Below are 12,500 nucleotides of genomic sequence, written 5' to 3'. Positions count from 1 at the left end.
TATGCTTATCTTGAAACTTTTTTGACAAATTAGAAAAAACAAAAACAAATCTCAGATGGTACACATAACGAACCCAACAACTTTTTGCACATCTTCCTTTCCTTAAACCGGATACCTACGCTGACCATCGCGTTCTCGTCCTACCAGTCACCCCCTCCTCCATTTCCTTCTGTTTCAGAAAGGCACTGGCTTTGCAGGATATATAAGCTGTAATTCTCCCCATATCCACACACACACTCGAAGGTCCTCCTCTATAGCAACATGAACGCCATCGTCTTTGGTAAGCTTTGTAGATACCTAATTTGTATTCACTGTAGAAATAAACAATTCGTTTTAATAGAATAGCATTTAAAGCCAACTGGCAGAAAGCCTAACGAGGATTTATTTTCTTTCCTTTCAGCTCTCCTTGTTGGTGTAGCTACTGCTCAGCAGTTTGCTCGTGTTGAACAGTTCGATGGCGTCATCAATGGTCAGTTCGAGCCCCTGAATCTTCCCGCAGGAGCTTCTTTACTCCTGGGTAACATCGACACTTCATTCAACTGTGCCGACCGACCCTATGGCTACTATGCCGATGAGGGCAACGACTGCCGCGTCTTCCACGTGTGCAACCCTTACCTCTTCGAAGACGGCCGCATCGAAACCGTTCAGTACAGCTTCATGTGTGGGGAGGGCTCTGTGTTCGACCAAAGCGCACTGGCCTGCGTTGAGCAGTTCGCAGCCATTCCCTGCTCGGAATCCTCCTTCTTCTACTCCAGGAACGAAGAGTTCGGTCGAGTTTAAGAGAGATTCTAGTGCAATACAAGAGGCTATAAATTTTTATTAAATAAAAGGATGTTATGTTTTCCTTATAAAGTCCAAGTTTGATAATAAAAAATTCTCAAAATTCATGCTGTTTAATTCACCATATAAAATTGTAATGTAGAAAGATGTGCCTAAGTTTCCAAAGGCCCAGTTTGTGTTCACTGGTTACTACTTGTCCTGTATCACTTTCGGCGCTGAAGGTATAGATCATTTTATCAAAGCAAACATCATTTGGAACTATGTTGGCACTATCAAGCATTTTTCTTCATGGTACCTGTTTCATTGTGCCAAATGTATGAAACACAGAAAACTTATTATGGAGCAATAGTAGCTGGGTTGAGGTTGTTTAGAATTGGGGTCACTTCAATTTTTTTTTTAAGTAATTGTAAAATAGGAAGATGAATTTCTCTTCCTAAAGTCACTCATTCCATTATTGCAGAACTTGATCAACTGAGGCTGTAGAGTATAATCTATATCGCTCTTCACCTACATTTTTATATCATGGAGTAGAGTATAAGTTTCCAGTTTTCTTGGAGTAGCAGTTTCTTATTTACCATGCTACTTGATAACATATACTCTGAAAATCAACACTGTGTGAGATCGAAACCTTTATTGGTACGACGTTTCGCTTGTTACAGCTTTTTCAAGTACAAGCTGTAACAAGCGAAACGTCGTACCAATAAAGGTTTCGATCTCACACGGTGTTGATTTTCACAGTCTTGTCGGCTTTTGCCTTTGTGTTTCAACATATACTCTACCATTACAATGATAATCAGATAACTCGTTGCCTTTACTTTACATTCAGATGGTAAAATATCATCATCAATTTAGGACATACTCCAAGGAGCGCGTTACTTCACTCACGCCCCGTCATCACGGTATCTCCAGGCAAGCTCCCATGCAGTCAACTTCTGCTTATCATTAATCGTTTTGTTAGTCTTTCCTCATTCACCTCTCCCATTTGTCTAAATCACCTCAGGACTCTAATCTACCTAGACTTCTTGTCAAAAATCCTCTTAGGGATTCCGCGGACCGCAGAAGATCCCAGAGCTCTCCATGATGCACTAAGTCAAACGCCTTCTTGAGATCAACATAAACTACAAGAAACCCCTGTTGAAACTCACGCCGGCGCTCCACAAGAATACGAAGTGCTAGGATCCGATCAGCTGTTGACTTACCTGTTGACTACATGGGTGCTTGGAGACACCGTGAGGACTAGCGCCGGCGTATGAGTGAAGCAACGCGCTTTCTGGTGTATGTCCCAAGTTGATGATGATATTTTATCAACTGAATGCAAAGTAAACACAACGGGTTCTATGCATAGTGTATTTCATGCATTTAACACGGTGAAACAGGTACCACGAAGGATAATCCTTGCTGGTGCCAACGCAACTCCAAATTATGTTCGCTTTGATGAATTGAACTATACCTACAGTTTCATGACACAAGGATGGTGCAAATCATCCAAGGAGGACACACAAACAAAAAATATATTAAAGAACTGTATGACTCAATCTTATAGCGTTTAATATCAGTATTGTTTACACAAGAATATTGTCTTTTTCAATTTAATAAATACATTTTACTAATCGTAATTGTTGTATTACAATCTACTATACATGAAACTGTTTGTATCAGTAAATCTTTGGAAAATATAGAACTAAAAGTTTGTTCATAATTATGAAAGTAGCATAATTATGCAAGGTCACGAAGTTCAAAAGATGGTATGATAAATTTGATTCAGCGAATAATGTGGAAACAGCATATAGTGATGGAAAGATCAAGACATCTGGGGTCATTGTCAAGAGATCTGTCCAAGCTGGGGACGATTTTGGCTTCTCTCTTAATGGGGGACCATGGATATACAGAAAAAGAATCTATCAGAATCGTGGATATATGAGAAACAAAGAGATGCTATGTATAGCAAGTTGTTAATTGTAGTGATGGAAATATATCTTTGAGATTAAACTGGATTGTTTTCTCTGACGAAGACAGCTCCAAATTAAAAAAAAAGACAAGTAGTGACCAGTGAGCACAAATTGGGCCATTGGAAACTTAAGCACATCTTTCTACATTACAATTTTATATGGTGAATTAACCAGCATGAATCTTGAGAGCATTTTATTATCAAACTCCGACCTTACAAAGAAAACATAACATCTTTTCATTTAGTGCCGATTGTATTGCACTAGAATCTCTCCTGAACTCGACCGAACTCTTCGTTCCTGGAGTAGAAGAAGGAGGATTCCGAGCAGGGAATAGCTGCGAACTGCTCAACGCAAGTCAGTGCGCTTTGGTCGAATACAGAGCCCTCCCCACACATGAAGCTATACTGAACGGTTTCGATGCGGCCGTCTTCGAAGAGGTAAGGGTTGCACACGTGGAAGACGCGGCAGTCGTTGCCCTCATCGGCATAGTAGCCATAGGGGCGGTCGGCACAGTTGAAGGAAGTGTCGATGCTACCCAGGAGTAAAGAAGCTCCTGCGGGAAGATTCAAGGGCTCGAACTGACCATTGATGACGCCATCGAACTGTTCAAAAGGAGCGAACTGCTGAGCAGTAGCTACACCAACAAGGAGAGCTGAAAGGAAAGAAAATGAATTTTCGTTAGGCTTTCTGCCAATTAGCTTCAAATTGTTGTATAATACAATTAATTATTTTCATAATGAATGAAAATTGTGTATCTACAAAGCTTACCAAAGACGATGGCGTTCATGTTGCTATAGAGGAGGACCTTCTCAGTGTGTGTGTGGATATGGGGAGAATTACAGCTTATATATCCTGCTAAGCAAGTGCCTTTCTGGTATAGGAGGAAAAGGAGGAGGGGGGGGACTGGTAGGACGAGGACGCGATGGTCAGCGTAGCTATCCGGTTTAAAGTTGTTGGGTTTGTTATATGTACCGTCTGAGATTTTTCACTTTCTGATTTGTCAAAGAAGTTTCAAGTGATGTATATCACGCTCTTGACAGCCTTCAGGCACTCTACAAAATTTAGCTGAGGGAGCATCTCTGTAGAGAAAGGACCACTCTCTGATTCTATGACATCTCAACAGATTTTATTTTGGCATGTGCGAAATGACTATTCAGCTGACGAGCGTAACTGTCGGGAACCCCGAAGGAAAAAAAAAAAAAAAAAAAAAAAATTACGACATGAGGATGTAAAGAAACATCTACTTGGTGCAACTTACAATTGTGCCAAAATAACTTTTTACAACCACTTTATTTTTGTCATTTATCTAAAACTCGCTCACCAGCTGCTTCAACCTCTTCTAATATGCAAACTTGGAAAAAAAAGATAAAATAAATAAAACAGTAACCGGCTCAGCACAGTTATTTTATTGCAGGACTACTTTAAAACCAAGGATACCCGAAAGAAAAACTTTAACGCAATCTGTACTTTTTGTACAATCAGAACAAATTATTTCATTGGTTCCTATGTAATTTTTTTTTTCTTTTTTTTTTTTTTAGAAAACTAGAAAACGACGTATTTTCATGGTAAACGGAATTTTGAGAGGGCTAATTAGCTGGACATTTTTTTTTGCCAATGCATATATTGAATTTAGATTTTGCATTTTTATGCCGAGAGAAGCGAGTAAATGCCTTGGTGGATTGAAAAGTGTAATGAGAAATAGACACCTGGGAATGGATTCTAAGAGGAGGTTATATGAAGGAGTGATTGTGCCAACAGCATTGTACGGAACAGAAACATGGAACATAAGAAAGGAAGAGAGAAGGAGTTTGAATGTGTTTGAGATGAAAAGCTTGAGAAGTATGATAGGGGCTACTAGGCTGGATAGAGTGAGAAATGAGGAGGTGAGGAAGAGAACAGAGATGGAAAGGGAACTGGGAGGTAGGGTTGATGAAAGAGTATTAGGATGGTTTGGACACATAGAAAGAATGAGTGAAGAAAGATTAGTAAAAGAAGTGTGGAGGGCAGAGGTGGAAGGAGTGAATATGAGGGGTCGTCCTAGGATGAGATGGATGGATGGGGTGAGAGGGGCATTACAAAAGAGAGGAATGTCTGTGGAGGAAGGACGGGAGAGGACAGAAGATAGGGGTGAATGGAGAGGGATTTCTTCCCGTCTTCTCCTTTTCTGCATGGGGTGACGGAGAGGGGGGGGGTAGCCGAATCTATGAAGCGGACTTGCTGTGGATGTGCTGTGTCTCGCGACACTGTTTCTGACCCAGGGCAGTGGACAGGATGCAGGGATGACCCGTCATCCAGGAGGTGCCAAGATAAGACGGAGGGAGGAGGGTGAAGGGGAGTGGAATATATAGGAAATGGAATGGGTGGGAGTGGTTTCTATGCTTTTTTCTTTTTGGCTACCCCCCGTGTAGGGGGAAAAACCTTTGGTATATTTATGTATGTATTTTTATGCCGTCAACAAACATCTTACTGTACATGAATGAGTAGTCCCACAATGCAATGATATTCATTAGAGTAGCCATTTTGATTGTGTTAAAAGTTTTCGTGCCATTATGATAGTGATGGCTATCGATATAATTTAAAGTTGTGTTAATGGAAGGAAGAGAGAGAGAGAGAGAGAGAGAGAGAGAGAGAGAGAGAGAGAGAGAGAGAGAGAGAGAGAGAGAGAGAGAGAGAGAGATATGATTACCTGATTACCCCAAATTCAAATGTTAAGAAACATAAGCTATATTTCAATATATTAGTGTATCAGCTGAATGTAAAGTAAAAGCAATAGCTTTCATGAGAAAAACGCACATGGATAGATGTGTATTTGAAAGGCATAGTAATGGTAGAGCATATAATAAAATTGTAAGTAGCATGATATATATATATATATATATATATATATATATATATATATATATATATATATATATATATATATATATATATATATATATATATATATATATATGGTGGTAGTCCGTCGATTTCGACGATGACAGCTTCTCAGATTTTCTGGAGGGGAGGTACGTCTCGATCGGCAGACGCGGGGCCAGTGAGGGCAGGGGAAATGTACATTGCTTGGAGACTATGATGACGTGGCCTTGCGCCTCGTTCTTGCCTTCCTGGCGTTTTCCCTGCGTTGGTCCTCAAAAACGGTCTGGGCCAGCAGGGTGTTGGAACGCCACTGAGGTCTCTTTTGGTGGAATGTTAGTATGGGTGAGGTGTGCCTTCACGCAGTCTTTAAGCGCTTGCGTGGTCTGCCTCTGTATCTCTTGCCTGAGCTAAGTTCCCCATACCAGAGTTGTTTGGGGAGGCGGTGGTCATCCGTTCGAGTAACATTCCCACCCATCGGAGTTGACTTTTGAGGATCATGGCCTCGATGCTGCTCATCTCTGCACTGTCGAGCACCTCCAGGTTTGTGACTCGGTTTTGCCATTTGATATTTAGAATGGATCTTAAGCTGCGCATGTAAAAAAAAAAAAAAAAAATGGAAGTGACCCCAATTCTAAACATCCTCAATTCAGCTACTATTGCTCCATAATACGCTTTCTCAGCTGTGTTTCATGCATTTGTCACAGTGAAACAGGTACCATGAAGAAAAATGCTTGATAGTGCCAACATTGTTCCATGTGATGTTTGCTTTCAAAAAATGATCTATACCTCAGCGCCGAAAGTAATACAGGACAAAGTAGTGACCAGTGAACACAATCTGGGCCTTTAGAAGCTTAAGCACATCTTTATACATTATAGTTTTATGTGGTAAATTAACCAGCATGATTTTTGATTTTTTTTTATTATCAAACTCCGACCTTACAAAGAAAACATAAAATTCTTTCATTCAATGAGAATATATAGCCTCTTGTGTTGCACTAGAATCTCTCTTGAACTCGACCGAACTCTTCGTTCCTGGAGTAGAAGAAGGAGGATTCCGAGCAGGAAATGGCTGCGAACTGCTCAACGCACGTCAGTGCGCTTTGGTCGAACACAGAGCCCTCCCCACACATGAAGCTGTACTGAACAGTTTCGATGCGGCCGTCTTCGAAGAGGTAAGGGGTGCACACGTGGAAGACGCGGCAGTCGGTGCCCTCATCGGCATAGTAGCCATAGGGTCGGTCGGCACAGTTGAAGGAAGTGTCGATGCTACCCAGGAGTAAAGAAGCTCCTGCGGGAAGATTCAGGGGCTCGAACTGACCATTGATGACGCCATCGAACTGTTCAAAAGGAGCAAACTGCTGAGCAGTAGCTACACCAACAAGAAGAGCTGAAAGGAAAGAAAACGAATCCTCGTTAGGCTTTCTGCCATTTACCTTCATATTGTTGTATAATAAAATGAATTATTTATTTCTAATAGTGAATGTAAATTTTGTATCTACAAAGCTTACCAAAGACGATGGCGTTCATGTTGCTATAGAGGAGGACCTTCGAGTGTGTGTGTGGATATGGGGGAATTACAGCTTATATATCCTGCTAAGCAAGTGCCTTTCTGGAACAGGAGGAAAAGGAGAAGGAAGGGAGGGGGACTGGTAGGACGAGGACGCGATGGTCAGCTTAGCTATCTGGTTTAAAGTTGTTGGGTTTGTTATATGTACCGTATGAGATTTTTCACTTTCTAATTTGTCAAAGAAGTTTCAAGTAATATATATCACGCTCTTGACAGCCTTCAGGCACTCTACAAAATTTAGCTGAGAGAGCATCTCTGTAGAGAAAGGACCACCCTTTGATTCTGTGACATCGCAATAGATTTTATTATAGCATATTGTTTTACGACATGAGGATGTCAAGAAACATCTACTTGGTGCAACTTACAATTGTGCCAAAAGAACTTTTTACAACCACTTTATTTTTGTCATTTATTTAAAACTCACTCACCAGCTGCTTCAACGTCTTCTAATATGAAAAAAAAAAAAAAAAAAAAGTAACCGGCTCAGCACAGTTATTTTATTGCAGGACTACTTTAAAACCAAGGATACCCAAAAGAAAAACTTTAACGCAATAAGTACTTTTCGTACAATCAGAACAAATTATTTCATTAGATCCTACCAGCAGTGTGCACAACACAATAAGTAAAAAACAAAAAAAAGAGAAAAAATTCTAGAATACGAGAAAACGACGTATTTTCATGGTAAACGGAATTTTGAGAGGGCTAATTAGCTGGACATTTTTTTTTGCCACTGCATATATTGAATTTAGATTTTGCATTTTTATGCCGAGAGAAGCGAGTAAATGCCTTGGTGGATTGAAAAGTGTAATGAGAAATAGACATCTGGGAATGGATGCTAAGAGGAGGTTATATGAAGGAGTGATTGTGCCAACAGCATTGTACGGGGCAGAAACATGGAACATGAGAGAGGAAGAGAGAAGGAGTTTGAATGTGTTTGAGATGAAAAATTTAAGAATGTATGACAGGGGCTACTAGGTTGGATAGAGTGAGAAATGAGGAGGTGAGGAAGAGAACAGAGGTGGAAAGGGAACTGGGAGGTAGGGTTGATGAAATAGTATTAGGATGGTTTGGACACATAGAAAGAATGAGTAAAGAAAGATTAGTAAAGGAAGTGTGGAAGACAGAGGTGAAAGGAGTGAATATGAGGGGTCGTCCTAGGATGAGATGGATGTATGGGGTGAAATGTACATTACAAAAGAGAGGAATGTATGTGGAGGAAGGACAGGAGAGGGCAGAAGATAGGGGTGAATGGAGAGGGGTTGTGTATAGATGATGCTGTGATGCATGAGGGGGAGTGGGTGGGGTATTGGGGGGTGAGGAAGTATGTATGAGAAAAAAATTGACGCAGCCCGAAGGGATTTCTCCCTGTCTTCTCCTTTTCTGCATGAGGGGACGGAGAGGGGGAGGGGGAAGCCGAATGTATGAAGTGGCCTTGCTGTGGATGTGCTGTGTATCGCGACACTGCTTCTGACCCAGGGTAGTGAACAGGATGCAGGGATGACCCGTCATCCAGGAGGTGCCAAGATAAGACGGAGGGAGGAGGGTGAAGGGGAGTGGAATATATAGGAAATGGAATGGGGGGAATGGTTTCTATGCCTTTTTCTTTTTGGCTACCTCCCGTGTAGAGGGAAAAACCTTTGTTGTAGGAGCACTGCTCGCCACCAGTTGTATACCAGTAGTAGTATGGGGTGTGGGCGAACCGCTGCTGCCGCCAGTTGTATCCCAGTGTATACCAGTGTAGTACGGTTGAATAACCGTTAAAATATGGTGTGGGTGAGAGCACCGCTGGACACCAGTTGTATACCTGGTGTATACCAGTGTATACCGTTATGATATGGTTGAGTAACCGTTATATATGGTGTGGGTGAGAGCACCGCTGGACACCAGTTGTATACCTGGTGTATACCAGTGTATACCGTTATGGTATGGTTGAGTAACCGTTATATATGGTGTGGGTGAGAGCACCGCTGGACACCAGTTGTATACCTGGTGTATACCTTTGTAGTACGGTTGTGGTAACCGTTATATATGGTTACGTAGGGAAGTCTTAATGTGGCGAGATAGACTCCAAAGCGGGAGTTTTCGTTGTTTATTTTAAAGAAGACATTTGAGATTAAACTACAAATCGGATGCCCCTTGGGGCTAAATACAATAAGTGCCAGGCCTTGACCTAGGGCACGATAGCTCTGACCTCCGGCCGGTAGGTTCGTGACCTACCCAGCCTCTGGCAGTAGGTTCTTCACCTACTCCAGCTCTGGCAACATTACATGGATGTCATAGAATATATAGGGTTAGAAGGGTTGCTGTAAGCAAAGGCGTTAGTCTCGTTAATCTATGGATTGGGGACGGTTTAGATATATAAGGGTTAGTTGTATAATTGGTGGATATTGTTAGGTATATTATATCTATGTTAGTTTATGCGTAATACACTAGGGCAGTTATAATAAAAGGATTTATGATACGTTAGTCTGGTGACACTAGGTATCTATACTTGTTTGTCTTCAAATTGTGCTGTGTTAGGGGTGCATGTCGTGGGAAATGCAAGGTAAGCAAGAGGAAGTCTCGCTCTGTTGCAAGCATGTGGATCACGTGCGTGGTGGGTGATGGTTAGTAATGGTGATGGATACAGGTATATGTATGTATGTGTTTTTATGCTGTCAACAAACATCTTACTGTACATGAATCATTAGTGCCATATTGCAATGATATTCATTAGAGTAGCCATTTTGATTGTGTTAAAAGTTTTCGTGCCATTGTGATAGTGATGACTATCCATATAATTTAAAGTTGTGTTAATGGAAGGAAGAGAGAGAGAGAGAGAGAGAGAGAGAGAGAGAGAGAGAGAGAGAGAGAGAGAGAGAGAGAGAGAGAGAGAGAGAGAGAGAGAGAGAGCGAGAGAGAGAGAGAGAGAGAGAGAGAGAGAGAGAGAGAGAGAGAGAGAGAGAGAGAGAGAGAGAGAGAGAGAGAGAGAGAGAGAGAGAGAGAGAGAGAGAGAAAGAAAGAAAGATAAAGCGCACGTGTCACTGCCAAAACGGTTGATATGATTATCTGATTACCCCAAATTCAAACGTTAAGAAACATAAGCTATATTTCAATATATTGGTGTATCAGCTGAATGTAAAGTAAAAGCAATAGCTTTCATGAGAAAAACGCACATGGATAGATGTGTATTTGAAAGGCATAGTGATGGTAGAGCATATAGTATAATTGCAAATAGCATGATATATATATATGTATACACACACACACACACACACACACACGCACACACACACACACACACACACACACACACACACACACACACACACACACACACACACACACACACACACACACACACACACACACACACACACACACACACACACACACACACACACACACACACACACACATATATATATATATATATATATGATGGTAGTCCGTCGATTTCGACGATGACAGCTTCTCAGATTTTCTGGAGAGGAGGTACGTCTCGATCGGCAAACGCGGGGGGCAGTTGGGGTAGGGGAAATGTTCATTGCCTGAAGATTGTGATGACGTGGCCTTGCGCCTCGCTCTTGCCTTCCTGGCGTTTTACCTGCGTTGGTCTTCAAAAACAGTCTGGGCCTGCAGGGTGATGGAACGCCACTGAGGTCTGTCAGAAACTTCAGTTTCAAGCTCTTTTGGTGGAATGTTAGTATGGGTGAGGTCTTTAAAGTGCTTGCGTGGTGTACCTGTGTTTCTCTTGCCTGAGCTAAGTTCCCCATACCAGAGTTGTTTAGGGAGGCGGTGGTCATCCATTCGAGTAACATGTCCCATCCATCGGAGTTGATTTTTGAGGATCATGGCCTCGATGCTGCTCATCTCTGCACGGTCGAGCACCTCCAGGTTTGTGACTCGGTTTTGCCATTTGATATTTAGAATGGATCTTAAGCTGCGCATGTAAATAAAATGGAAGTGACCCCAATTCTAAACATCCTCAATACAGCTACTATTGCCCCATAATACGCTTTCTCAGCTGTGTTTCATGCATTTGTCACAGTGAAACAGGTATAATGAAGAAAAATGCTTGATAGTGCCAACATTGTTCCAAGTGATGTTTGCTTTCAAAAAATGATCTATACCTCAGCGCCGAAAGTAATACAGGACAAGTAGTGACCAGTGAACACAAACTGGGCCTTTGGAAGCTTAAGGACATCTTTATGCATTAAAATTTTATATGGTAAATTAACCAGCATGAATTTTGAGAATATTTTATTATCAAACTCTGACATTACAAAGAAAATATAAAATTCTTTCACGCAATGAGAATTTATAGCCTCTTGTGTTGCACTAGAATCTCTCCTAAACTCGACCGAACTCTTCGTTCCTGGAGTAGAAGAAGGAGGATTCCGAGCAGGGAATGGCTGCGAACTGCTCAACACAAGTTAGTGCGCTTTGGTCGAACACAGAGCCCTCCCCACACATGAAGCTGTACTGAACAGTTTCGATGCGGCCGTCTTCGAAGAGGTAAGGGTTGCACACGTGGAAGACGCGGCAGTCGTTGCCCTCATCGGCATAGTAGCCATAGGGTCGGTCGGCACAGTTGAAGGAAGTGTCGATGCTACCCAGGAGTAAAGAAGCTCCTGCGGGAAGATTCAGGGGCTCGAACTGACCATTGATGACGCCATCGAACTGTTCAAAAGGAGCGAACTGCTGAGCAGTAGCTACACCAACAAGGAGAGCTGAAAGGAAAGAAAAAGAATCTTCGTTAGGCTTTCTGCCATTTACCTTCAAATTGTTGTATGATAAAATTAATTATTTATTTTTTATATTGAAAGTAAATTTTGTATCTACAAAGCTTACCAAAGACGATGGCGTTCATGTTGCTATAGAGGAGGACCTTCGAGTGTGTGTGTGGATATGGGGGGAATTACAGCTTATATATCCTGCCAAGCAAGTGCCTCTCTGGAACAGGAGGAAAAGGAGGAGGAAGGGAGGGGGACTAGTAGGACGAGGACGCGATGGTCAGCGTAGCTATCCGGTTTAAAGTTGTTGGGTTTGTTATATGTACCGTCTGAGATTTTTCACTTTCTAATTTGTCAAAGAAGTTTCAAGTGATGTATATCACGCTCTTGACAGCCTTCAGGCACTCAACAAAATTGAGCTGAGGGAGCATCTCTGTAGAGAAAGGACCACCCATTGATTCTATGACATCTCAACAGATTTTATTTTTGCATGTGCGAGATGACTATTCAGCTGACGAGCGTAACTGTCGGGAACTCCGAAGAAGAAGAATAAAAAAAAAAAAAAAAAAAATTACGACATGGGGATGTAAAGAAACATCTACTTGGTGCAACTTACAATTGTGCCAAAAA

At 41.7% G+C, this 12,500-nt stretch overlaps 4 protein-coding genes across 4 annotated transcripts; 1 reads left to right on the top strand and 3 right to left on the bottom strand.

The window, feature by feature from the left end:
- Positions 1-249: 249 nt before the first annotated feature.
- Positions 250-797, top strand: LOC143021447 (uncharacterized). Its single transcript, XM_076178915.1, has 2 exons — positions 250-280; positions 401-797. The coding sequence occupies exons 1-2, from the start codon at positions 262-264 to the stop codon at positions 778-780; spliced, it is 399 nt and encodes a 132-aa protein (XP_076035030.1). The 5' UTR covers positions 250-261; the 3' UTR covers positions 781-797.
- Positions 798-2,939: 2,142 nt separating this feature from the next.
- LOC143021395 (uncharacterized) lies at positions 2,940-3,516 on the bottom strand. Its single transcript, XM_076178831.1, has 2 exons — positions 3,498-3,516; positions 2,940-3,381 (listed from the first exon to the last, which is right to left on the bottom strand). The coding sequence occupies exons 1-2, from the start codon at positions 3,514-3,516 to the stop codon at positions 2,990-2,992; spliced, it is 411 nt and encodes a 136-aa protein (XP_076034946.1). The 3' UTR covers positions 2,940-2,989.
- A 3,067-nt stretch (positions 3,517-6,583) lies between these two features.
- On the bottom strand, positions 6,584-7,115 carry LOC143021394 (uncharacterized). The gene is made up of 2 exons (XM_076178830.1): positions 7,097-7,115; positions 6,584-6,975 (listed from the first exon to the last, which is right to left on the bottom strand). The coding sequence occupies exons 1-2, from the start codon at positions 7,113-7,115 to the stop codon at positions 6,584-6,586; spliced, it is 411 nt and encodes a 136-aa protein (XP_076034945.1).
- Positions 7,116-11,487: 4,372 nt separating this feature from the next.
- LOC143021392 (uncharacterized) lies at positions 11,488-12,007 on the bottom strand. The gene is made up of 2 exons (XM_076178828.1): positions 11,989-12,007; positions 11,488-11,867 (listed from the first exon to the last, which is right to left on the bottom strand). Exons 1-2 carry the CDS (start codon positions 12,005-12,007, stop codon positions 11,488-11,490), a joined length of 399 nt encoding a protein of 132 aa, XP_076034943.1.
- Between the last annotated feature and the right edge of the window lie 493 nt (positions 12,008-12,500).

The sequence above is a fragment of the Oratosquilla oratoria genome, chromosome 42, assembly GCF_046742065.1.
Source record: "Oratosquilla oratoria isolate Oo_2021 chromosome 42, ASM4674206v1, whole genome shotgun sequence".
Classification (NCBI taxonomy): Eukaryota; Metazoa; Arthropoda; class Malacostraca; order Stomatopoda; family Squillidae; genus Oratosquilla; species Oratosquilla oratoria.
Note: the sequence above shows the minus strand (reverse complement) of the source record. Positions and strands in the feature narration are given on the sequence as shown.